The following is a 26,630-nucleotide window of genomic DNA, read 5'->3' on the forward strand; positions in this document are numbered from 1 at the left end:
TAGTTCATTTCTGAGCATGTAAGTACTGTACTATGGGTGAAATGGTTATTTGGTAAATCCCCCCCGCCCCCTAAAAGGACAAGAACAGTCAATGTGTGGGTTGCATTAGTTTAACGGAGAGACATACTATCAGCTAAAATATAAAACAAAATGTACCATAAATTCCGGACTAATGGTCGCTACTTTTTTTCCTACACTTTGAACCGTGCGGCTTATAAAACAGTGCGGAAAAAACTTAACCCAATGGGAACAATGACAAACCATGGAAGGGACCGCAAGTTTGGGTACCCGTGCAATGGATGCCAAGTGGATACTAATAATAATTTGAGAGTCCAGTCCATTGGGAGGTCAGCGGGGGGAACATCTTGTATGTAGACAGGTTGAAGTGCCGTGACGTCACCGACTGATGCATAGAGGAGTGGTTCACCCTGGGTCCCGACTTGGAAAAAGCTAGCTAGCTGATCCGTGGCCACCGAATAACTTATCCATGCAGAAGAGGGGGACAGAGCAGAAAAGAGATCAACTGGTCTAAAAAGGGATCTATTTAAAGGCTAGAGTATATAAATGAGTTTTAGGATGGGATTTAAATGCTTCTACTGAGGTAGCATCTCTAACTGTTAGCGGTAGGGCATTCCAGAGTACTGGAGCCCGAATAGAAAACACTCTCTAGCCCACAGACTTTTTAGGGGCTCTGGGAATCACTAATAAGCCAGAGTTCTTAGAACGTGGATTTCTGGCCGTGACGTATGGTACAATACAATCAGCAGGATAGGATGGCGCTAGACCGTTTAGTATTTTATACATGAGTATTACAACCTTAAAGTCACATCTTAAGTGCACAGGTAACCATTGCAGGTGAGCCAGTATAGGCGTAATATGAACAAACTTTCTTGTCCTTGTCAAAAGTCTAGCAGCCGCATTTTGTACCAACTGTAATCTTTTAATGCTCGATATAGGGAGACCCGGAAATAATACGTTACAGTAATCGAGACGAGACATGACGAACACATCAATAACGATCTCAGCGTCCGTGGTGGACAAAATGGGGCAATTCTTTTTACGGAGATGAATGAAGGCTGTTCTAGTAACACTCATAATGTGTGACTCAAACGAGAGAGTTGGGTCGAAGATAATACAGAGATTCTTAAAGGCCTACTGAAACCCACTACTACCGACCACGCAGTCCATCCATCCATCCATTTCTACCGCTTATTCCCTTTGGGGTCGCGGGGGGCGCTGGAGCCTATCTCAGCTACAATCGGGCGGAAGGCGGGGTACACCCTGGACAAGTCGCCACCTCATCGCAGGGCCAACACAGATAGACAGACAACATTCACACTCACATTCACACACTAGGGCCAATTTAGTGTTGCCAATCAACCTATCCCCAGGTGCATGTCTTTGGAGGTGGGAGGAAGCCGGAGTACCCGGAGGGAACCCACGCAGTCACGGGGAGGACATGCAAACTCCACACAGAAAGATCCCACGACTACTCAGGACCTTCGTATTGTGAGGCAGACGCACTAACCCCTCTGCCACGCAGTCTGATAGTTTATATATCAATGATGAAATCTTAACATTGCAACACATGCCAATACGGCCGGGTTAACTTATAAAGTGCAATTTTAAATTTCCCGGGGAACTTCCGGTTCAAAACGCCTTTGAGGATGACGTATGCGCGTGACGTAGCCAGTAGAACACAGGTATGGCTTCCCCATTGAAGCCAATACGAATTAGCTGTTTTCATCTCATTCTGGATGTATTCTGGACATCTGTGTTGGTGAATCTGTTGCAATTGGTTCATTGCATTATGGAGAAAGAAGCTGAGCAAGCAAAGAAGAAAGTCGGTGCGAAGCGGAGTATTTTGCGAGGGAAGTCAGCAACACAACACAGTCGGTGTTTCATTGTTTACATTCCTGAAAGATGCAGTCAAGATCGAAGAACTCGGACAACAGAGACTCTTACCAGGAGGACTTTGACTTCGTTAACAGACGCAGACGCGATACCGTGAGTACGCTTCCAAACATTTGATCGCTTGCTATAACTAGCTCGAGCTAGTAGCTAGTAGCTAGGAGCTAGCATAACAAACACCTAGGTGTTTGTTATGCGGGATTAATTTGTGGCATATTAAATATAAGCCTGGTTGTGTTGTGGCTAATAGAGTATATATATGTCTTGTGTTTATTTACTGTAGTAGTCATTCCCAGCTGAATATCAGGTCCCACCCGCGCGCTTCCAAACATTTGATTGCTTGCCCGTACGTGCGTGTCATGTACGTAACTTTGGTTAAATATATAAGCTTTATGAACCTTGGGTTAGGTGAACGGTTCTTTGGGCTTAGTGAGTGTGTGTGTTATGCAGGTGTTTGAATTGTATTGGCGGGTTTTATATACGGGATCCCGTCCATATTACCCGCTCGAGCTATAACTAGCTCGAGCTAGTAGCTAGTAGCTAGGAGCTAGCATAACAAACACCTAGGTGTTTTTATGCGGGATTAATTTGTAGCATATTAAATATAAGCCCGGTTGTGTTGTGGCTAATAGAGTATATATATGTCTTGTGTTTATTTACTGTTTTAGTCATTTCCAGCTGAATATCAGGTTACCCCCGGCTCTCACAGCATCTTCCCTATCTGAATCGCTTCAACTCCCCACTAGTCCTTCACTTGCACTTTACTCATCCACAAATCTTTCTTCATCCTCGCTCAAATTAATGGGGAAATCGTCGCTTTCTCGGTCCGAATCTCTCTCACTTCATGCGGCCATCATTGTAAACAATAGGGAACTTTGCGTATATGTTCAATTGACTACGTCACGCTACTTCCGGTAGGGGCAAGCCTTTTTTTTATCAGATACCAAAAGTTGCGATCTTTATCGTCGTTGTTCTATACTAAATCCTTTCAGCAAAAATATGGCAATATCGCGAAATGATCAAGTATGCCACATAGAATAGATCTGCTATCCCCGTTTAAATAAAACAAATTCATTTCAGTAGGCCTTTAACGGGTTCACTTTGTTTTTTTTGTCAAATGTTAAGGTGGTATTATTAAGCACACCTCTATTGGATGCCTTTCATTCATTTTATGAATTAAATCATTCAGTAGGGCTTTTTGAACACTTTGGGAGAATGTGATGTGGTCAGATGAGACCAGAATGTAGCTCTTTGACGTCAACGTGACTACACGTGTTTGGAGGCAGATAAATGTAGCATATGACCGCAACAACACAATTCCCCCACTTTCCAACATTCTCTTCCGGGGGCTGTTTATCTGCTTCGGGTGCAGGAAAGACTTCACAGCATTGAGGGTTGGATGGATAAGGCTGTGGTCCGTTGAATTTGGATGAAAACCTTTTGGCCTTAGCAAGATGTGTTGTCAGCGTGTCTTCTAATGCGTCCACCAAAAATCCCTCCTGAAATGTGAAATGTGCACATCCCTGGTGACCAACTACAAGTATCATCTGACCTCTGTGTGCGCCAACAATGATTTTGTACATAACAGTCTGTGTGCTCAAGTGTGTGTGTAATTTATGGCTTGTGCGGGGTGGGTGTTTAGCCTCAAGGAAAGCCAGGTGAACCAGGCCCACAGGAGAAATATTTGGCAAAACTCGACTTTCTGTGGTTATTTGTAGACAGGAAACAATAATGTGATTCAGGAGTAACTTACTTTTACTATCAGGCGTGATTTTCCATTGTGTATTCTTTGCTTTTTCACAAAATAAAATGCCACTTAGTCATCCATTGTGCTGCCAAGAACAAAGGTTTATTAATCGCACTTTTAGAGGCTATAGTTTGTGGTTATTTAGAACTAGTGTGCCGTGAGATACAGTCTGGTGTGCTGTGGGAGATTATCTAGTTTCACCTATTTTGGTTAAAAATATGTTTTGCAAACCAGTAATTATAGTCTGCACATTATGTGTTGTTGTTGAGTGTCGGTGCTGTCTAGAGCTCGGCAGAGTAACCGTGTAATACTCTTCCATATCAGTAGGTGGCAGCCGGTAGCTAATTTTGTTGTAGATGTTGGGAACAGCGGGAGGCAGTGTGCAGGTAAAAAGTTATCTAATGCGTAAACCAAAAATAAACAAAAGGTGAGTGCCCCTAAAAAAGGCATTGAAGCTTATGGAAGGCTTTGCAGAACAAAACTAAAACTGAACTGGCTACAAAGTAAACAAAAACAGAATGCTGGACGACAGCAAAGACTTACTGTGGAGCAAAGACAATGTACATCCGAACATGACATGACAGTCAACAATGTCCCCACAAAGATGGATAAAAACAACTGAAATATTCTTGATTGCTAAAACAAAGTAGATGCGGGAAATATCGCTCAACGGAAGACATGAAACTGCTACAGGAAAATACCACAAAAAACAGAAAAAGTAACCGAAATAAGAGCGCAAGACAAGAACTAAAACACTACACACAGGAAAACACCAAACGACTCAAAAAGTCACAGGGTGATGCGACAGGTCGTGACAGTACACCTACTTTGAGACAAGAGCTACAGTGATGCATGCTTGGTTATGGTTTAAAGTTACATCCAACAATTGCAACAACAACTTTTTACTGTCAACTGAGTTTCGTTTCGTTTTTCAATGATTTCTACTGGTGGTGTGCCTCCGCATTTTTTCAACGCAAAAAATGTGCCTCGGCTCAAAAAAGGTTGAAAAACCCTGATTTAGACTACAATTATCCTTAGATATCACTCTTTTTTTCAACAATTACATAATACATTTGTTATTTTGTTTTTTTCTCTCTCTATAGTAAATTAATTTGCTATATTCCATAGTGAGACTAGTTGAGCTTAATCATTATTTCATCTTTGGTTAGACTGTAAGAGGCAAATGTAGAAATTTAACTGGTTACCTAAGTTTTCAAGTATATTTAAGATGTTTCAGCAGCAAGTGCATAACGGGATGTTGCTCAGCTTTTCTCCTGTTAAATTCAATCATGCTAGGAAGTCCCAGCCAGGAGTCGATCTAAGATCGATACATTTCTAAAAATCTGTGCTTTTAAAAGCAAACAAACGGTATCTTAACTTTCACATTCTGGCCACCTTAAAAACAGAAAAACATACTGATTTTCACTTATAAATGAATAGTCTTTAAATTTCAGGGCATTCAATCGATCGCAACTGGACTGTTTTGTTTGTCTTAGAAGACGTTTGGCCTCTCATCCGAGTAGGCTTCATCACTTCATGCTTGTAGACTTGTATTGGTCAATGATCTAGTCTTAGACTCAGATAGGTCAGACTAAATCTGACCATTCTAAGTATATGACGAGATCTGACCAAGTTTCTATAACTTGTCAGATAATAAGGTACCAAAGAGTAGAAAAAGAGTAGCATCCACCACAAAAAAAATAAATAAATAAATGAATAAACATGGATTATCACTTGTTTCATCACAGCTGGTGTTGTCAATCTGTCGCGGGACTTTTTGTTGTAAGAACTTCCTAATACAATCGTCCATCGTTTATCACAGTTAATTGGGACGGGACATGATTTCCGCAAAGTAGGATTATTGATAATAAATCTAATATTTTCATGGTTGAAGCATAAAAAACTGACCTTCAAATATATTTTTTTACACTATAAGGGCCCTTTAAACATAAAATAACACCCATGTTAAAATAACACACGTTACCCAATATAGTAGCCTTGAGTATGTTCTAATGTAGATAAAAGTACTCACCGGTAGCCCGGAGGATCCTCCAAGCGCCTTTGCTATGGCCGTCACGTCACCGGGCCATACGACGAGGAAATACTTGTCACATCCTGGGTAATTCTTCTAAGTAAGAACTGTGCTTGCATGTGTGAAACCACTGGTGTGTGTAGCTTTGCAAAAAAACGTGGTCAACCTGACACTCGTTAGCTTTGATATTAGAATTCTGTGTTAGCATTGTGTGTCTGCGTTTTACATCGCTCGAGCAAACGCAGTGTTGTTTATGTCAAAAATGAAATGCATTGAGTTCATCTCCACTTTTTTGACCAGACCACCTGCTCAGTGGCCTAGTGGTTAGAGTGTCCGCCCTGAGATCGGTAGGTCGTGAGTTCAAACCCCGGCCGAGTCATACCAAAGACTATAAAAATGGGACCCATTACCTCCCTGCTTGGCACTCAGCATCAAGGGTTGGAATTGGGGGTTAAATCACCAACGATTATTCCCGGGCGTGGCCACCGCTGCTGCTCACTGCTCCCCTCACCTCCCAGGGGGTGATCAAGGGTGATGGGTCAAATGCAGAGAATAATTTCGCCACACCTAGTGTGTGTGACAATCATGGGTACTTTAACTTTAACTTTTTTTAAGTTACTGATAGTTATTAGCTCAATTAGCCTCGGGTACCGCGGGAATGTCCAATGCTACGTCCAATGCTACATTGTTGTTCAACATCAAAAGTTTGCCAATATGGAGATTGATGAGAGAGGAGTTAAAGATGAAGTCCATTAAAAAGTTGTTCTGCCAAAAAGCGGTCAGTTTGAGATTGTTCTGGTGAACAGGATTAGCGCTGGGTTGTTTACATGAGAGAGTTCAATCTTAATCCGGAAACGGAAATCATGCTTAGAGAATATTTGTAGATCGCCACAACATAACACTAATAGAAAGTAAGACAAACACTGCACTTTGATACATAGGGTTCTTCGGACCACCAATCACGGACATGACAGCTGCATTCATAGTTCTAAACAATGATTTAATTTTCAATAAATGTTCTTCGTGTTCTTTTTCAGTCATTGCGTTACGTGTCAGTCCTCGCTCTCTCTCATGCTCGTGCTCGTACTCCATCATCAACAACAACCCCCTCTCCTTCCCGACTGCTGCCTTTAACAGAGCGACAGGTGATCATACAAACACTCTCAGCTGTGTCATCTACGCACCTGCCGCTGAGCTCGAAGCCGGTCCTGGCACACCCCGCTTCGCTGCAGGTCCGCAGGCCACGCCCCCCCCACAAATACATAAAACGTAATATGGCCAAAAATGTGTATAATGCTTTGTAGAATGCGATGTCATGAAGCTGGGACATTCAACGCGCAATCTAGAGAGTTTTTACCCTCGTCCCTTAAAATTCAGATGCGGGGCTTTTCAGAAAACACAAGCCTAAGTATCCACCCCCTAACGCCGCTCCTGGTAGCAGCAATGTCCCCTCCACTTCAGCAAATTATATTTTTTTTGTATTCAGAAAATGTGGCTTGAAGTATTCATAGTGGCATTCAAAAGTAGAGAAAATGGGTGGGATTAAGGGACTGTTTTTGCAGGTTTGTCCACTGTGAGAGCAATTCCATTAGAATAGGTACCGTAGGAAGGGCTTCATATGGCCTGACACATGAAACGTGATTAATATCCACTTAAGCCGCCAAATGGCAGTAGAGTGTTGAATATCTTAAAATGTGTGTTTTGTGGCAATTCCAAGTTTAACCGCAGTGCCAATTGCAATGTAGAGTGGTGCTTTACATTATTTTCAGGAAGCTGCATTGCAAAATGAATACTCCCCCGCTCACGCCAGATCCACCCAGGAATGGTGCGGTATCAGGCCTGAGCAATTATTTTGACTCGGGAGGGCCAAATTTAGAGAAAGAAATGTGTTCGATTTTTAGGAACCTCACAATAATGTCTGCTTGAATGCTAAAAACGTTATGACAGACCGCCTTAAAAAACGGAATGTAATTTTACTTTTTTTTTTACTGAATGAGACACCAAGAATGTACATGAAAATAAAGAATGTGGGATTTACAATATTAACTATGAACGATAAAACACTGAATATTGACAACATATGAACGTCCTCTCGATCGTGTTAGGATCCGCTGCTCGGATCAGTTTGTTTACAGTTTAGTGTCACGTGTTTGTTTGTTTCTGTTGCCATGACGGCAGATTATGCTTAGCTGCCTCTGGTTAGTGTTCGAGACGCTCACCTGTTGTCCGGGCACTAATCAGAGGGCTATTTAGTCTTTACCCGGGCCTCACTCGGTCTGGCTTCCTAATTTGCTTTCACGCAACAGCTAACGACCACTTTGTTTCCTGCTAGCTCTCATGCTATATTATTTTGCTTGCTAGCTCCCACGCTAGTCGTTTTTGTTTTTTCCTGTCTGAGTTAGTTCCTGAATAAATCATTTTTCCTACCTGCAAGCTGTGTCCGAGCCCGTCTGCATCCTTGGGAGAACACCTCGCACCACGATGCAACCCCGTCGTTACAGTAAAAATAATATAGCATGAGAGCTAGCAGGAAACAAAGTGGTCGTTAGCTGTTGCGTGAAAGCAAATTAGGAAGCCAGACCGAGTGAGGCCCGGGTAAAGACTAAATAGCCCTCTGATTAGTGCCCGGACAACAGGTGAGCGTCTCGAACACTAACCAGAGGCAGCTGAGCATAATCTGCCGTCATGGCAACAGAAACAAACAAACACGTGACACTAAACTGTAAACAAACTGATCCGAGCAGCGGATCCTAACAGATCGACATATTTTACAATCTAGCAAAACGCAACAAAAATGCAACAAACACAGCCAAATATGAACGCGAAGGGTAAAAAAAAAAACACCTACAATCTGATATATCTGATATATCACTAAGCTGTAGAAGTTTGTTGTAAAAATCTCCTGACACCCACATTTCAGGCTGGAAACACTCTGTGGAAATGCTCCCCACCCACACTGCTTGGTGCCTCGTCTGAGCTGCTGTGACTTAGATTACCATAGTAACTAATTAGATTACCATAGGAACTCGTATATCATGCAAAAGTGCAGATTCCAACCATTGAAATACTTTGTATAGTTCAAGACTTACGGTCATTTGAAAACATCACTGCACATCATGACAGCTACAGTTTCCATCTTAAAGATCTAAAAAAAATATTTGGGAATGTCTAGGAGGCCAGATTGAAAAGCTTAACGACCCCCGGGCCTTAATTTGCCAAGGTCTGGGCTATATGAATACCTTCCAGACTGGTACAACTCCAAAACATGCACACAATCTGTAGCCATGAATATGACGAATATGATCGCTCCTCTCAGGTACATAATGATAAACGACACAATTTAGAAGAGCAATAAAATAAAATAAAAATTCAAATCAATTAAAATTCAAATACACCACATGCTCGCACACAAATGCCGTAATAAAGATGGGTTATTTAGCTAACCCCCTCCCAAGTAATTAATAACAGATGGCACCTTGCACGACGGAAATGAATAAAAATGACTGAAAATAAGTATGGTACCAGAAATTGTAGTAAAAATGTGTGGAAGTGATAGGACAAGCAAACGGGGCCCTCAATGTAGAATTAAGGGGCCAAAGTATGATGTGGCTGCCTTGGATGAATCATATAGGCTTCAAGATGAAGTGAAGTGAATTATATTTGTATAGCGCTTTTCTCTAGTGACTCAAAGCGCTTTACATGAAAACCCAATATCTAAGTTACATTTAAACCAGTGTGGGTCTACTGCAAAAAGTCAGTGTTCAAAAACAAGAAAAAACAAAACAAAAATGAGGGGTATTTTATTTGAACTAAGCAAAATTATCTGCCAATAGAACAAGAACATTTGGCTTGTCAAGACTTTTCGAAACAAGTAAAATTAGCTAACTTCAATGAACCCAAAAACACCTTTAAATAAGTATATTCTCACTAATAACAAGTGCACTTTTCTTGGTAGAAAAAAAAATAGACCTTTTTGCTCAATGTGTTGAAAAATATTATTAAATTAAGTAAATGCTAGTGCCATTATCTTGACATAATGATATGTGCTCGGCATTACTTTTCTTGAAACCAGCAAACTTATACTAAAAACGAATTTATTGTTCTTAATACAAAGGCAACAAGGCAACCGCTTGTTACTCTCTGGGTCTCCTAGCCGCTCAGGCAAATCATATTGTCTAAAAATGCATTTTTCCATCGATAACATGACATCATCGCGCCAAGTGCGTGCTCTTTCAGTCAATTAGTGCGCATATAAACAGCCTGGTCCCCGGCCAAAAATGTTTTAATTGTCATTTTGAAGAATTTATCTGAATGTGCATGAACTTTTTATGTTCAAAATTGTTAGAAATGTCACATATGTTGAAATATTAATAGTCAGTTTACTGTACTGTGCCAACTGTACTACATTATGAGTTCGTATTTTCTATTGTTTCATTGAAAATAGAACAGCAAAGTCCATTTGGCTGTCATCTGTTTTAATTATGAGACACAATTGTGTCAAAGTCATGATTTTTTTTTTCATGCTTGAAATAAGAAATTATTACTTTAAAAAAGTACTTGTGAGTGTTGATGACACAGCTTTGCAACACTTGCAGTGTTTCCCACACAGTCATTTATTTGTGGCGGCCCGCCACGAAAGAATTACGTCCGCCACAAATAGATTTTTCGGCTTTTTTTTTTTTGTCCTGTCCAGCTTCTCAGGCAAATCATATAGTTGATGTATAGTTGACCTGACCCCAAGGACTTTCTTTACGATAAGGCCTTACACTATTTTTTTCAGAAGCCCCGAAAAATTCATTGCCCTAACAAAGGGTGCAAAGTGTACAGGCAGTAGGAAACACATGGTTAAGTGTAGGGAGTAAAACTGATGGCAGTCTAAAGTTCAAGATTTTTGGAGCTCTTTGTTCAGTGGATCAGATGTTTGATGAAGCTCTGTGTCTATCTACCACCACTACTGTTTTCTGTTTATTTGTTACTGACTGTGGCAGGACACCTCTGCCTCTGTTTCACTTTATGTTGCTGGTAAATAATATGGTTGTAGTAGTAGGTTAAAGTTAAATTATTTAGTATGCACTAATTAAAGGGGCAGAGCTTTAAGAGACATTTTAGCTTTTATATTTTATAAGATATATTTTTTGTAAGAACCACAATTAATAAATATATTTCAGTGAATAACTTATTGTTCAAATCTGTATATAAATATGTACATAAAGTGTTGTAATTATATTGTAAAATGGATGGATGGATGGATGGATGGACGTTTAAAACAAAACTGTTATTATTAATTAGTAAGTATACATTTTTTTAGCCTTTTTAGAGAAAATCATATCATTGTAGTAAATTATGCAAATTACTCGATTATGTCATGGTGACCACGCCCATAGCCACGCCCCCACCTCCACAGGTATCTTGGCAGTTTATGGGAAACACTGACTTGATATTCTAGTTTCAAGCATGTTTTACTCAGTATAGGTCAGAAAATCTCAGCTACAAGCCGTAATATCTTACTGAGATCATTTAGGACCAAAACACTTAAAACAAGTAAAACACTCTAACATAAAATCTGCTTAGTGAGAAGAATTATCTTATCAGACAGAAAATAAGCAAATATCTCCTTTATTTGAGATATTTAATCTTACTTAGATTTCAGTTTTTGCAGTGTGGTACTGGGAGCAGGTGGCTAAAGTGTCTTGCCCAAGGACACAACTGCAGTAACTAGGATGGCGGAAGCGGGAATCGAACCCGGAACCTTCAAGTTGCTGGCAGGGCCACTCTACCAACCGAGCTATGCCGCCCACGATGAAAGAGAGCTGTGTCTTTTGTATTTAGTCAGGCTATAAACTGGGGGGGGGGGGGGGGGGGGGGCGTTATAACCACGTGAAGCATCCTTCTAACTGCCTGTTAGGTTTGCCTGCAAGGGAAAAATGAAATCGATTAAAAAAAATGTGTCCCCCGTATAAGTGGGAATTGTCATCTCGCAGTCCTTTCTTTGAGGCAGATTTTACGCAGAGGTTTCCAATTTTCTCTCACTGTCTGGCGGAGAACTTGCACCTGCGCTCTTCTTCTTGTTTGTCACTTCCTCAAAATGTTTTAATTGCTCGGGGTATTGTCGTCGTGTGAAAGTGAAACAGTGTTCACATTTGTTGACAGTTTTTTTTTTTTTTTTTGGCAGAATATTTTGTGATCTGTGTTTGCAGGGTGTGATTTGTGAAAAAATGCCATAGTATGTGTGACATACAGTAACTTGTAGGATTTAGCTGAACTTAATATGGATATGGTTATGTGTACAGGGGGAAGGAGACGGCACAGACAGGAGGGACGTCGTTTAACTCTATGTTTAATTGTTATATACACACAATATATAATCATCAGAAATGAAGCGTGTGAACTAATCCAAAAGTGTATGGTGTGTGACTATGTGTGGGAATTAATTGCTGAGTGTTACCGAGAGTGTTGAGCGAGAGGCAAAGTCCAATAGGGGCAGGGCAGGCACGTAGGTCCGTGAGATAGGCAGAAAGTTAGGGGGCGATAGAGAGGCGTCAAAGGTCCGTGTCCAGGCGGTAGGTCGGGATCAAAGAGGCAGTCAGGGAAGCAGAGGGAACACGGGGAGACGAGACGCACAGCTTGTGACACGGGAACGGATGTCTGCTGTTGGAACGACAAGTAGGACATGAGACGATAAACACGACGGGAGAGTGGGAGGGGAGCTGACGTGTCGGCTTACTGTCATCATCATCATCGGCGGTCACTCGATGCGAGTATGACGATCCTCCTGGTAGGGGTGTATCCCTTAATGGAGGATGCCTGTGCGTGACTTTATTTAACGTGGGGAGACTGGTGCACAGTCACCACACCATCCTTGACTGAATCGGGTCAGGGTCCAGTGGCATGGAGTCCAAGACGACCGGAGACCCTTTTCTGCTGCAGCCTTCCTCCGCCATCGCAGCCGTTGTGGTAGTTCTTAAATCTACCGTCTTCCGCCTGCTCCGCCGTTGAGGTCTTCTAGTAAAGGGGTTAACCTCCTAGTGCCCCAAGACCCCATAGAGGAGCCTCCACTGCCGGATGCACTTTAACGTCATGCCCAGGACACAACAGCTTACTGTACTGAACAGGTAGCTACGTTCTGGCCCAGGATAGCAGATTGTGCTGGTTTAAGAAGGCAGGTCTTCTCATCAGTGACAGGTACGCTGATTGCCGGCGATTGATTGCCGCTGCTTGCTGCAGCCGGACACTGATGTTTACAATTATTCAAAGAATACAAATAATAATTTACCATTTAAATGTATTGTTTAGTAATTACGAGAGATATGAGAATATTCAGTACACCACTAATATTAAGTTTGTGATCACTTGCAAAATAACAAAATAACTTTGAGACAGAAAAAAGTTCTCTTTACCCCTAAAAATGTACCGAAAAAAAAAAAAGCCAGACTGTAGCCCTAAAACCAAGGTACGGACCTTAGTGTGGGTTACCCGTAAGGTTGCACCTCTAGTAAACACAATCATAGATATGAGTAAATTGACAGTTTATAGCTGTTCGCATATATTACCTCGATCAAACATGTCTGTTACAAGCTACTGCAGTAGCACACTGCAAAAAGTCAGTGTTCAAAAACAAGAAAAAAAAAAGAAAAAATTAGGGGTATTTTATTTGAACTAAGCAAAATTATTTGCCAGTAGAACAAGAAAATTCGGCTTGACAAGACTTTCCAAAACGAGTAAAATTAGCTAACCTCAATGAACCCACAAATACCTTAAAATAAGAATATTCTCACTAATAACAAGTGCATTTTTCTCGGTAGAAAAAAAAAAGAGCTTTTTGCTCAATATGTTGAAAAATATTCTTAAATTAAGTAAATGCTAGTGTCATTATCTTGACATAATGATATGCGCTCGGCATTACATTTACTTATACTAAAAAATAATATATTGTTCTTAATGGAAAGGCAACAAGGCAACCGCTTGTTACTCTCGGGGTCTCCTAGCCGCTCAGGCAAATCCTATGGTCTAAAAATGCATTTTTCCATCGATAACATGACATCATCGCGCCAAGTGTGTGCTCTTTTAGTCAACTAGTGCGCATATACGGCCAAATAGTTTTTTAATTGTAATTTTGAAGAATTTACCTGAATGTACATGAACTATTTCTGTTAAAAATTGTTAGAAATATCACATGTCAAATGTTTAAATATTAACTGTCAGTTTACTGTACTGTGCCAACTTTACTTCTTTATGAGTACGTATTTTCTATTGTTTCATTGAAAATAAAACAACAAAAGTTCATTTGGCTGTCATCTGGGGCGGCATGGCGTAGTGGGTTGAGCGCCCGTGTCAGAAACCTGAGGGTTGCAGGTTCACTCCCCGCCTCTTACCATGCCGTTGTGTCCTTGGGCAGGACACTTCACCCTTGCCCCCGGTGCCGCTCACACCGGTGAATGAATGTTGAATGAATGATAGGTGGTGGTCGGAGGGGCCGTAGGCGCAAATTGGCAGCCACGCTTCCGTCAGTCTACCCCAGGGCAGCTGTGGCTATGAAAGTAGCTTACCACCACCAGGTGTGAATGAATGATGGGTTTTTAACATGTAAAGCGACTTTGGGTACTTAGAAAAGCGCTATATAAATCCCAGGTATTATTAGGTATTATCTGTTTTAATTATGAGACACATTTGTGTCAAAATCATGATTTTTTTTTTCCATGCTTGAAGCAAGAAATGATTACTTTAAAAAAGTAGTTTTATACTTGTGAGTGTTGATGACACGGCTTTGCAACAGTTGATATTCTAGTTTCAAGCATGTTTTACTCAATATAGGTCATCAAATCTCAGCAACAAGCTGTAATATCTTACTGAGATCATTTAGGACCAAAACCCTTAAAACAAGTAAAACACTCTAACATAAAATCTGCTTAGTGAGAAGAATTATCTTATCAAACAGAAAATAAGCAAATATCACCCTTATTTGAGATATCTATTCTTACTTAGATTTCAGTTTTTGCAGTGTATATAGTGGGGACGCAACGATACTTGGTATAATCCAGCACGGGACAATCCGCCTTTAATAAAAATAATAGTGGTATTAATCAAGATCGGATTGTATGAAAAAATTAAAAGTGATCATTTTTGTCCAGCCCTAATCTTTTTTTAATTTATTTAGCCTTTATTTAACCAGGTAAAAATCCCATTGAGATCAAGGATCTCTTTTCCAAGGGAGACCTGGCCAAGAGGGCAGCAGCAAGGTTACATTAAAAAACAGTAAACAACACATAAAACATCACATTTACAACATTAAAACTCGCTCACATAACACATGTGCATACAGACAAGGTAGACTGCAATCCTTTCACAGAAGTTTTAAACTCATTCAATGTAACAAGGGTTTGAAGTTTAAGATTTGATTGTAGGTTATTCCAAGCCTTCGGTGCTGAAAACCTAAATGCTTTCTTGCCCAGTTCAGTTCTTACTTTGGGGACGACAAATTGCAGAACATTCATTGAACGAAGATTGTGACTTCCTTGTTTCTTTGTTAAAAGACAAGACAGATAATACATGTGATCGATATATGTATCGACTGATGATCATAAATCCCTTATCGGAACAGCCCTAGTTGATTTCTTCCTCCAAAACTAGATTGTAAACAACACTGATAGAGTGTTCATTCATTCATTCAGAAAACGACAAGAACGTTGAGTTAATCGCAATTACAATCAATATTGTGGCCTTTCTACAGAAACCACAAACGGTCCAACAAAGACATAAATGTGCTTTGTTAGTGGAATACAATTAAACTATCAAAAGCAACAAAAAAAACGTTGAGAAACGTGTTCTAGTAACGTTTTTTTAATGCCAAATATGCTGAGCGTTTTACCTCAAATTCTCTGCCGGTTGTAGGCAGAGCAAGATATTGATCTTTGTGATAAATACTGAGTGTGCATCTCCTAGGGGCTCAGCCACTGATTGTGTTTGCCGTTGTTTTGCAGATGGTCACTAAACGGAACGCCTATCGATCTTGGGAACGACTACAGGCGTCGCGTGTCTGGGGGCAGCTTGATCATTAGCAACCTGGACAAGGACCAAGACACCGGGACGTACCAGTGTAAAGCCTTCAACGCCTGGGGGTCCATCTTGAGCCGGAAGGCGACCGTCCAATTTGCATGTGAGTTCTTACTAACAGACACTGACAGCACTCTGACGCAGACATTCTGACATCTGGGTGTCTCCTGTAGGTCGACTTTGACACGCATGTAATGTGCTTTAAGCCTACGTCGGCTCTCATTTGCTATTCAGATTGCTTCGGGATAGATTTTAGACGGAGTGATGGTGATCGAATGAAATGCAACAAACCACCGTGGGTAAGGCGGATCCCGAACTGTATCGATTCCAATTAGCGGTTCCAGGTCTGACAACATCGACAAGATCCAAACGGACACGTAGTTTGGCGGATTAGACGCCGTGATCCATACTTTAAGGAGACAAGACTCAAGTAATGAAGATGTTTTTGGTCTGCCTGCCATATCGCACGAGCAGAGTGCGATTATGACGCGGGTTTCACTTTCCCTGATTGACATCGCAGATCTTTCTGATCAAACTCGCACACTATTGATTGTTTTCCCAAGGGTAAAGAACCTTTAACTTCCTCCCGTGAGCTAGGCTGCCGTTATCCATATAGTCCCGTAATGAATCCTACATGTGGAGGCTGGGTAAAGAGCAGTGCTGCCTGACATTTATTGTCTGCCAAAAGCACGGCGAGGGAGGTCTTAGAGATCAGCGTGGCTGATGCACTTCCTGGGTGTAATGACACTACCCCTATATAGAAGTGCTGAGGCTCCTTTCCATCTCCAGTAAGCTTTTGAACCGCATTCTTTTTAAGCTGTATCCCTAAAAGGAGTCAAGCATCTTAAAAGATGATACATTATGGTTGAAGCTAGAGATGTCCAATAATGGCTTTTTTGCCGATATCCGATATTGTCCAACCCTTAATTACCCATTCCGATATCAACCGATACCGATATATACAGTCGTGGAATTAACACAAGATTATGCCTAATTTTGTTGTGATGCCCCGCTGGATGCATTAAACAATGTAACAAGGTTTTCCAGAATAAATCAACTCAAGTTATGGAAAAAAATGCCAACATGGCACTGATTGATTGATTGATTGAGACTTTTATTAGTAGGTTGCACAGTGAAGTACATATTCCGTACAATTGACCACTAAATGGTAACACCCGAATAAGTTTTTCAACTTGTTTAAGTCGGGGTCCACTTAAATTGATTCATGATACAGATATATACTATCATTTATACTATCATCATATGCCATATTTATTATTGAAGTCACTTGGAATTTGGGACATGCTCTCCCTGAGAGAGCATGAGGAGGTTGAGGTGGGGGGGGTAGAGGTTAGCGGGGGGTGTATATTGTAGCGTCTCGGAAGAGTTAGTGCTGCAAGAAGTTCTGGGTATTTGTTCTGTTGTGTTTATGTTGTGTTACGGTGCGGATGTTCTCCCGAAATGTGTTTGTCATTCTTGTTTGGTGTGGGTTCACAGTGTGGCGCATATTTGTAACAGTGTTAAAGTTGTTTATACGGACACCCTCAGTGTGACCTGTATGGCTGTGGACCAAGTATGCGTTGCATTCACTTGTGTGTGTGAAAAGCCGTAGATATCATGTGATTGGGTCGGCACGCAAAGGCAGTGCCTTTAAGGTTTATTGGTGTTCTGTACTTCTCCCTACGTCCGTGTACACAGCGACGTTTTAAAAAGTCATACATTTCACTTTTTGAAACCGATACCGATAATTTCCGGTATTACATTTTAAAGCGTTTATCGGCCGATAATGGCGGCAGCCCGATATTATCGGACATCTCTAATTGAAGCACTATTAAGCTTGTTTAAAAAAAACAGTTTAAAGTAGGGTTGTACGTTACACCGATATTGATATAGTATCGAGATACTAATGAATCATATTCGGTACTATACCGCCTCTAAAGGTAAAGTACCAATGATTGTCACACACACACTAGGTGTGGTGAAATTTGTCCTCTGCATTTGACCCATCCCCTTGTTCACCTCCTGGGAGGTGAGGGGAGCAGTGGGTAGCAGCGGTGCCACGCCCGGGAATCACTTTTGGTGATTTAACCCCCAATTCCAACCCTTGATGCTGAGTGCCAAGCAGGGAGGTAATGGGTCCCATTTTTATAGTCTTTGGTATGACTCGGCCGGGGTTTGAACTCACAACCTACCGATCTCAGGGCGGACACTCTAACCACTAGGCCACTGAGTAGGTCTAAGGTCTAAGTACCGGCATGTTCGGCAGTGCACGATCACGGAGTACTTACAAGCAGACGCAGCGTGCAGACAGAAAAGGGAGAATGGACGTATTTTGGCTTGAAAACGAACGATACACCCTGGAAAGTCAGTGTTCAAAAACAAGAAAAAAAATACAAAAATTAAGTGTATTGTGTTTGAACTAAGCAAAATTATCTGCCAATAGAACAAGACAATTTGGCTTGTCAAGACTTTCCAAAACAAGTAAAATTAGCTAACCTCAATGAACCCAAAAATACCCTAAAATAAGTATATTCTCACTAATAACAACTGTACTACTATATGAGTACGTATGTTCTATTGTTTCATTGAAAATAAAACAGCAAAGTCCATTTGGCTGTCATCTGTTTTAATTATGAGACACAATTGTGTCAAAGTCATGATTTTTTTTTCATGCTTGAAATAAGAAATTATTACTTTAAAAAAGTAGTTTTATACTTGTGAGTGTTGATGACACAGCTTTGCAACAGTTGATATTCTAGTTTCAAGCATGTTTTACTCAATATAGGTCATCAAATCTCAGCAACAAGCTGTAATATCTTACTGAGATCATTTAGGACCAAAACCCTTAAAACAAGTAAAACACTCTAACATACAATCTGCTTAGTGAGAAGAATTATCTTATCAGACAGAAAATAAGCAAATATCACCCTTATTTGAGATATTTAATCTTACTTAGATTTCACTTTTTGCAGTGCAGGTGAAGTTATAACACTGAAACGCCCTCAGGAAGAGGTGCTTTAAGACATGGCTAGCTAGCTAGCGGCTAAGTCCACCCGCAGTCGGCAGTTTTTTTGCTACTTGTAAATCACTAATCTTTGCCTCCGTGGCGACAAATAAAGTAAGTTCCGTACTGCAGAAAGCGCTCAAAAGTAAGGTGCCCACTTTTCAAGCTAATTTGCTGCTAAATGTATATGGGATATGCCATATATGAGCTACTCATTAGCATTGACGATTTTACATGACAATTTTAACACCCCCAATCAAAAATACAACTCAGATGCTCGTAGTAATCAAACAACTCTAAAAAGTACCGGTCACGTCGTGTCATTGCTGGTTTTACGATCAGATGAGCATGTTCGGCAACGCACAATCACAGAGTACTTACAGGCAGCTAGAAAAGGGAGAGTGGACGCATTTTGGCTTAAAAACTAACGATAAAGGTGAAGTTATAACACTGAAACGCCCTCAGGAAGAGGTGCTTTAAGACATAGCTAGCTAGCTAGCGGATAATGTCCATCCCCAGTCGGCAGTCTTTTAGCTACTTCTAAATCACTAATCCTCGCCTCCATGGAGACAAATAAAGTAAGTGTTTTACAAGTATCATCCCTGCAGGACGAGGAATAGCTAAATATGCTTCACTACACACCGGCCTCACCGCTAATGACGCTGTTCCTGAATGTAAACAAATGCCATGGGTGGATCTACACCTGACATCCACTGTAATGATACCAAGTACAGGAGTGTATTTAGTCGATCACATCAGTATTTTTTAGCATCACAAGATCTATTTAATTTAAAAAAAAAATTATATTAGGTTTATAAATTCAGGAAATATGTCCCTGGACACAAGAGGACTTTGAATTTGACCAATGTATGATCCTGTACGATCCTAACTACTTGGTATCGGAGTGATACCTACATTTCTGGTATCATCCAAAAGTATTGTAAAGAAGAATAAGTGATTATTACATTTTAACAGAAGGGTAGATAAAACATGTTAAAACAGAAAATAAGCAAATATTATCAGTAAATGAAAAAGTAGATTAATAATCAATTTTCTACCACTTGTCCTTAATAATTTTGACAAAATAATAGAATGGAAAATGACACAATATGTTACTGCATACGTCAGCAGACTAATTAGGAGCCTTTTTTTGCTCACTTACTAATAAAAGAAAAGTTGTCTCGTATGTTCACTTTTTTATTTAAGGACACGATTGCAATACGAAACACATGTTTAATGTACCGTAATATTTTTTTGTTAAAATAAAGCCAATAATGCAATTTTTTGTGGTGCCCTTTATTTAGAAAAAGTATCGAAAAGCACCGAAAAGTATCAAAATAATTTTAGTACCGGTACCAAAATATTGGTATCGGGACAACACTAGTTACAACTATCGATATTTTTAGCTAGTAGGTAATAATCATAGTTTTTTCGATTAATTGAGTAATTGGATAAAACATACTGTATATCCTCGAAATGCGTATTTTAGGGAAATTAGTTGAAACGAACCACATTTTTTCTGCTTGCCATGTACCGGTACCAAAATATTGGTATCGGGACAACCCTGATACAAACAAATGAAAAATATTCCCCTGTTACGTTCGACTACTAACAATTGTTTGGGAACAATGTTCCAATTACAAAATAACATAGAACAGAGAAAAAAGAACAGAAACAAAAATATAGATATTAAAATTTCAACAAAATAACTCCCATTACACACAGATACAGTACCGTATTTTTCGGAGTATAAGTCGCTCTGGAGTATAAGTCCCATCGGCCGAAAATGCATAATAAAGAAGGGAAAAACATATATAAATCGCACTGGAGTATAAGTCGCACTTTTTGGGGAAAAGTATTTGATACATTTGAAAGGCAATTCAAAATAAATAAAGAATAGTGAACAACAGGCTGAATAAGTGTACGTTATATGACGCATAAATAACCAACTGAGAACGTGCCTGGTATGTTAACGTAACATATTATGGTAAGAGTCATTCAAATAACTACAACATATAGAACATGCTATACGTTTACCAAACAATCTGTCACTCCTTTTCGCTAAATCCCATGAAATCTTATACGTCTAGTCTCTTAAGTCAGTGGTCCCCAACCACCGGTCCGCGGACAAGAAATTATTATTATTATTTTTTTTTTTAAATTTAATCAACATAAAAAATACAATATATACATTATATATCAATATAGATCAATACAGTCTGCAGGGATACAGTCCGTAAGCACACATGATTGTATTTCTTTATGAAAAAAAAAAAAAAAAGAATTTTTTTTTTTTTTTTTTAATTTCTTGTGCAGCCCGGTCCGTGGGACAAATTTTCAAGCGTTGACCGGTCCGCAGCTACAAAAAGGTTGGGGACCACTGTCTTACGTGAATGAGCTAAATAATATTATTTGATATTGTGTTAATAATTTCACACATAAGTCGCTCCTGAGTATAAAGTCGCACCCCCGGCCAACTATAAAAAAAAACTGCGACTTATAGTCCGAAAAATACGGTATTTGTGAAAAATAGTGTCAGTAGTTAGTAGAGCAGAGAGGTGAGGGGCTAAGTGTGCCTGAGTGAGTGAGTGAGTGAGTGAGAGAGAGCTGGGCTGTTTGCGCCCACGGACAAATTTTGTGAGAAAAAATATAGTGTAATTTGCTGCATGTATGGAAGAGAAACTGATCCCATCACGCTAATATTGATCCGATACCAATACCCACCTTAGTACCGTAACAGTATTTTGTCCTCAGTCTGCACATACAAAAAGTCAATACGTTTACAGAAAGATTTTGTGATTTATGATCATGTCATGTAATTATTACATTGTCCTTCCTCGGTCGTGCTGAATATTTTACATTTCTAGTGGCAAGATGTCACAAAGTGGAATCAACGTGACCTTTCTACACAACACTGAGTGCCTCCATTGCATGCACAACTACGATTTACTCCCTTTTTTCCTCTTCTCGTAAGGAAAAGAATCACTGCAGCTACAGTGAGTTTGGCCTCAGGCATTTACAGTAGCACTGTGGCCAGTTCACTGCAGCGAAGACCTATATTTCTACGCTCCGAAGCCTCAGAAAAGGTTGTCCTATATATGGCTATATCTCTACCGTCTGTGACATTTTGTGCAAACTCGAACATATCGAACCGAGCTGTCTTCTCATTCACAACTGCAGATTTCTGCTAAAAGTGTGCGTACCGGGGCTGTCAAATATAACAAGATTAATCAAATTAATACATTGGTATTATTACTCTGATTGGATTTTTAGCTCGATAAACCCATCTGCAAGGTAGAATGACTTGACATCCCAGAAACGTCTATGGCGACGCATTTTTGGCAGTTTGTCCGAGTGCTCAAATCGGCATGTTGTTTCTGTTAACATGAACATGATGTTAGAGGTAAGCAAAACAAAAAAAATGGTATAATATATAACGGTAAATGTGTCATACTTGTATAGCGCTTTTCTACCTTCAAGGCGCTTTGACACTATTTCCACATTCACCCATTCACACACTGATGGTGGGAGCTGCCATGCAAGGCCCTAACCCCGACCCATCAGGAGCAAGGGTGAAGTGTCTTGCTCAAGGACACAATGGACGTGACGACATTGGTAGAAGGTGGGGATCGAACCAGGAACCCTCAGGTTGCTGTCACGGCCACTCTGCCAACCGCGCCAAACCATCCCCCAATAATAATACTATATATATATATCAATATATATATTGATGTATAGTCACACACAGAAGATAGACAATAACACTATATATATATATATATATATATATATATATATATATATATATATATATATATATATATATATATATATATATATATATATATATATATATATATATATATATATATATATATATATATATATATAGGCCAAAAGTTTGGACTCACCTTCTCATTTCAATGTGTTTTCTTTATTTTCATGACTATTTACATTGTCACTGAAGGCATCAAAACTATGACACCTGTGAAGTGCAAACCATTTCAGGTGACTACCTCTTGAAGCTCATCAAGAGAATGCCAAGAGTGTGCAAAACAGTAATCAGAGCAAAGGGTGGCTATTTTGAAGAAACTAGAATATAAAACATGTTTTCAGTTATTTCACCTTTATATATATATGTGTGTGTTCTATCTATACCAGGGTTGTCAAACTCATTTTAGATGGGGGGCCACATGGAGAAAAATCTACTCCCAAGTGGGCCGGACTGGTAAAATCACGGCACAATAACTTAAAAATAAAGACAACTTCAGATTGTTTTCTTTGTTTAAAAATAGAACAAGCACATTCTGAAAATGTACAAATCATAATGTTTTTTGTTGTTGTTTTTTTTACAATTACATGTTGCGGCTAATGGTATTCTATCTTTATTTGTCGTTATTTATATTTTCTGAATAAATTATGTGATAATGTTCATCAATGTTCATCAACTCATTGGTGTTCATTTTCAATCTATCAAGATTTAAAAAAAATATCAAATTCAAATTACAGGATGTTATTTATGTAGTTTGATCATTTTCCTCGACTGATGTACTAACATGAGGTTTATTTTGTACATATGTAACATCATCTACAAAGATACAAATAATTGCTATTGCGACATCCAGTGGAGACATTTAGAACAGCTGTTTCTTTCATTCCAAAATTTCAGGTTAATTTTATATACCTAGCAAACTCATCCCGCGGGCCGGATAAAACCTGTTCGCGGGCCTGATCCGGCCCTCGGGCCGTACGTTTGACACCCCTGATCTATACAGAGGAGGCATAATTTATATAAATGTATTAGAATTAGACCGTATCTTTAAGTACACTTCAAGTATCACTTGAATTGGAAAGACGGGTTTATTTATAGAGCACAATTCAAATGCAAGGTAATTTAAAGTGCTTTAGAGATGCATAGAATTACAAGAAGGCAAATAGAAAATACAAACAGCATAAAAATATCCATGAATTGGATATCATCTCATTGCCAGGCCGAGTGTTCTAATGGTTGTTGTCCATCAAAAATATGGTCACCCTACCTAATTAGGACAAGCAGTATTAAAAATAAATGAATGAATATAAAGTGTGGTACCTGACACCTGAAAGCAATCTTCCTTTTTATAAATCACACTGCACTTAGAATAATGTGAGCCGCGGGGTCTATTTCATGTTCCTGTCCTCCACCCGCCCACTTTGACTCAACCATAAAGCAAATGCAAAGCGACTAATGAATGAAAATGCATATTAATGAGCTTGTTGATCAATGGCACTTCAAAGTGAATGACCGCGGTTAGTGAAAAAAAACCCCCCACAACAACACATTTAGCGACGCAGAAATTGGGGTGCTCACCTTTATGTCTGAGGGAGAGATGTTTTAAAGTGGATTGTGTTCGGTTGTCACGGCAGCGATCTTAAAGATTGAGAAGAGTGGCAACCCACTGCTGTTGTAACATGCTAACGCAGAGGCAAAAGATGCGTCTGAGAAAAACACTTTTATTCCTCTGCGCCCGTGAATCATCACAGAAAATAAGCAAATATCACCCTTATTTGAGATATTTAATCTTACTTAGATTTCAGTTTTTGCAGTGCACCAAACCAATATGCCTTCTGTGCAGCAAACTATCTGAGTACGCAAGGGGCCTACACTGCAAAAACTGAAATCTAAGTAAGATTAAATATCTCAAATAGGGGTGATATTTGCTTATTTTCTGTCTGATAAGATAATTCTTCTCACTAAGCAGATTTTATGTTAGAGTGTTTTACTTGTTTTAAGGGTTTTGGTCCTAAATGATCTCAGTAAGATATTACAACTTGTTGCTGAGATTTTATGACCTATATTGAGTAAAACATGCTTGAAACTAGAATATCAACTGTTGCAAAGCTGTGTCATTAACACATGCATATCATTATTTCAAGATAATAATAAATAATAAGAATATTTTTCAACATATTGAGCAAAAAGGTAACTTTTTTTTTTTTTAACCAAGAAAAGTGCACTTCTTATTAGTGAGAAAATACTTATTTTAAGGTATTTTTGGGTTAAATGAGGTTAGCTAATTTTACTTGTTTTGGAAAGTCTTGACAAGCCGAATGTTCTTGTTCTATTGGCAGATATTTTTGCTTAGTTCAAATAAAATACACCTAATTTTAGTATATATTTTTTTCTTGTTTTTGAACACTGACTTTTTGCAGTGTAGATCTTACCGAGCAAAACATCAAACTATGCAACGGAATCTATCACTGTAGGTTATTAAAACAAAGATTTGTCGAGTTATCTCAACGATTATTTGTTGGTGGAGTTCCCAGACATGTCGAACTATCTCGTGCTCCAGACGTCATTCTACACGACAAAAAAGATACATTTGGAAAAGCATGCACTGCAAGAAGTCAGTGTTCAAAAACAAGAAAAAATAAATAAAAAAATTAGGGGTATTTTATTTGAACTAAGCAAAATTATCTGCCAGTAGAACAAGATAATTCAGCTTGTCAAGACTTTCCAAAACAAGTAAAATTAGCTAACCTCAATGAACCCAAAATACCTTAAAATAAGTATATTCTCACTAATAACAAGTGCACTTTTCTTGGTAGAAAAAAAATGAGACGTTTTTGCTCAATATGTTGAAAAATATTCTTAAATTAAGTAAATACTAGTGCCATTATCCTGACATAATGATACATCATGTTTTTTTTTTTTCATGCTTGATGTAAGAAATTATTACTTTAAAAAAGTAGTTTTATACTTGTGAGTGTTGAGGACACAGCTTTGCAACACTTGATATTCTAGTTTCAAGCATGTTTTACTCAATATAGGTCATACAATCTCAGCTACAAGCTGTAATATCTTACTGAGATCATTTAGGACCAAAACTCTTAAAACAAGTAAAACACTCTAAAATAAAATCTGCTTAGTGAGAAGAAATACCTTATCAGACAGAAAATAAGCAAATATCACCCTTATTTGAGATATTTAATCTTACTTAGATTTCAGTTTTTGCAGTGTGGAGGTCTACAACTTCTTTGTGTGTGGTGGGTCAAGGAAATTGGTATCAAGACTCTCCCGGATAAGTATGTATCGTTTTTGCTTGGGTAAGGTTGCATTTCATTATTTAACTTTGCGTCTACAGCCTTTTTGTTGCACACGCCATTTGCAAACACAAATGTTTTTCACCGTTTTTTAACATCAACATTTTGTATGTTTTGAAAGCCTCATTTACTATTGCTGCCTTTTGTAAAAGCTTAACTCTTTTAGGTTTTGCTCACATTTGCTGAATTGGTGGTTTAAACACCTGTAGAAAAAAACATGTTTTAAGAACTCCGAAACAAGATAAAACAGAAGTAATATCAAGATATTACTTAAATGGGAAATACTACACATTAAAAGTTCATCAAACAAACCTTGAACAAAGTGATCACTGCAAACTCAATCTGCTCCCTTGGACTGGAGTGCGAGCCACTTTTGTCTTTTTTTGTAAAACGTTGCACTCTTGTGCCCCTCTAGATTACCTCTCGAGGAACTCCTAAGAAACGTATATCCTTTGTGACATTTAAGCGGTTCCAACAACCCAAAACCACGGAATCACAGGGCATGTTGCCGCCCAGAACGCTTTGACAACAGGCGCTCGCTAGCCTATCACTTTGAGTCTCATGTATTTTAAAGAGCCAGACGTGACGTCAAGTGAACACGACTTATACTCTCTTGTTGTTTGAACAGTTTCGAAAGCAATTATTTAAAATAAACACTATTGCAACAGACTAAACACTGTTTGAAAGGTATCACCTTCTCTCCTGCTAAAACTCGTTGAACAAGCATCTTCATTTACATAGTAGCAAATATGTCTATCTCAGAAGGTCGGCATACCCAAAATGTTGAAAGAGCCATATTGGAC

At 39.2% G+C, this 26,630-nt stretch overlaps 1 protein-coding gene across 1 annotated transcript in view; it reads left to right on the plus strand.

Moving 5' to 3' along the window:
• cntn3b (contactin 3b) overlaps nt 1-26,630 on the plus strand; it is a 166,062-nt gene that overhangs the window by 39,995 nt on the left and 99,437 nt on the right. Inside the window, exon 4 of the mRNA XM_062045773.1 lies at nt 15,668-15,843. Coding sequence (XP_061901757.1) covers nt 15,668-15,843 — 176 coding nt within the window. The remainder of the gene's footprint in view (nt 1-15,667; nt 15,844-26,630) is intronic.

The sequence above is a fragment of the Entelurus aequoreus genome, linkage group LG01, assembly GCF_033978785.1.
Source record: "Entelurus aequoreus isolate RoL-2023_Sb linkage group LG01, RoL_Eaeq_v1.1, whole genome shotgun sequence".
In the NCBI taxonomy this organism is placed as follows: Eukaryota; Metazoa; Chordata; class Actinopteri; order Syngnathiformes; family Syngnathidae; genus Entelurus; species Entelurus aequoreus.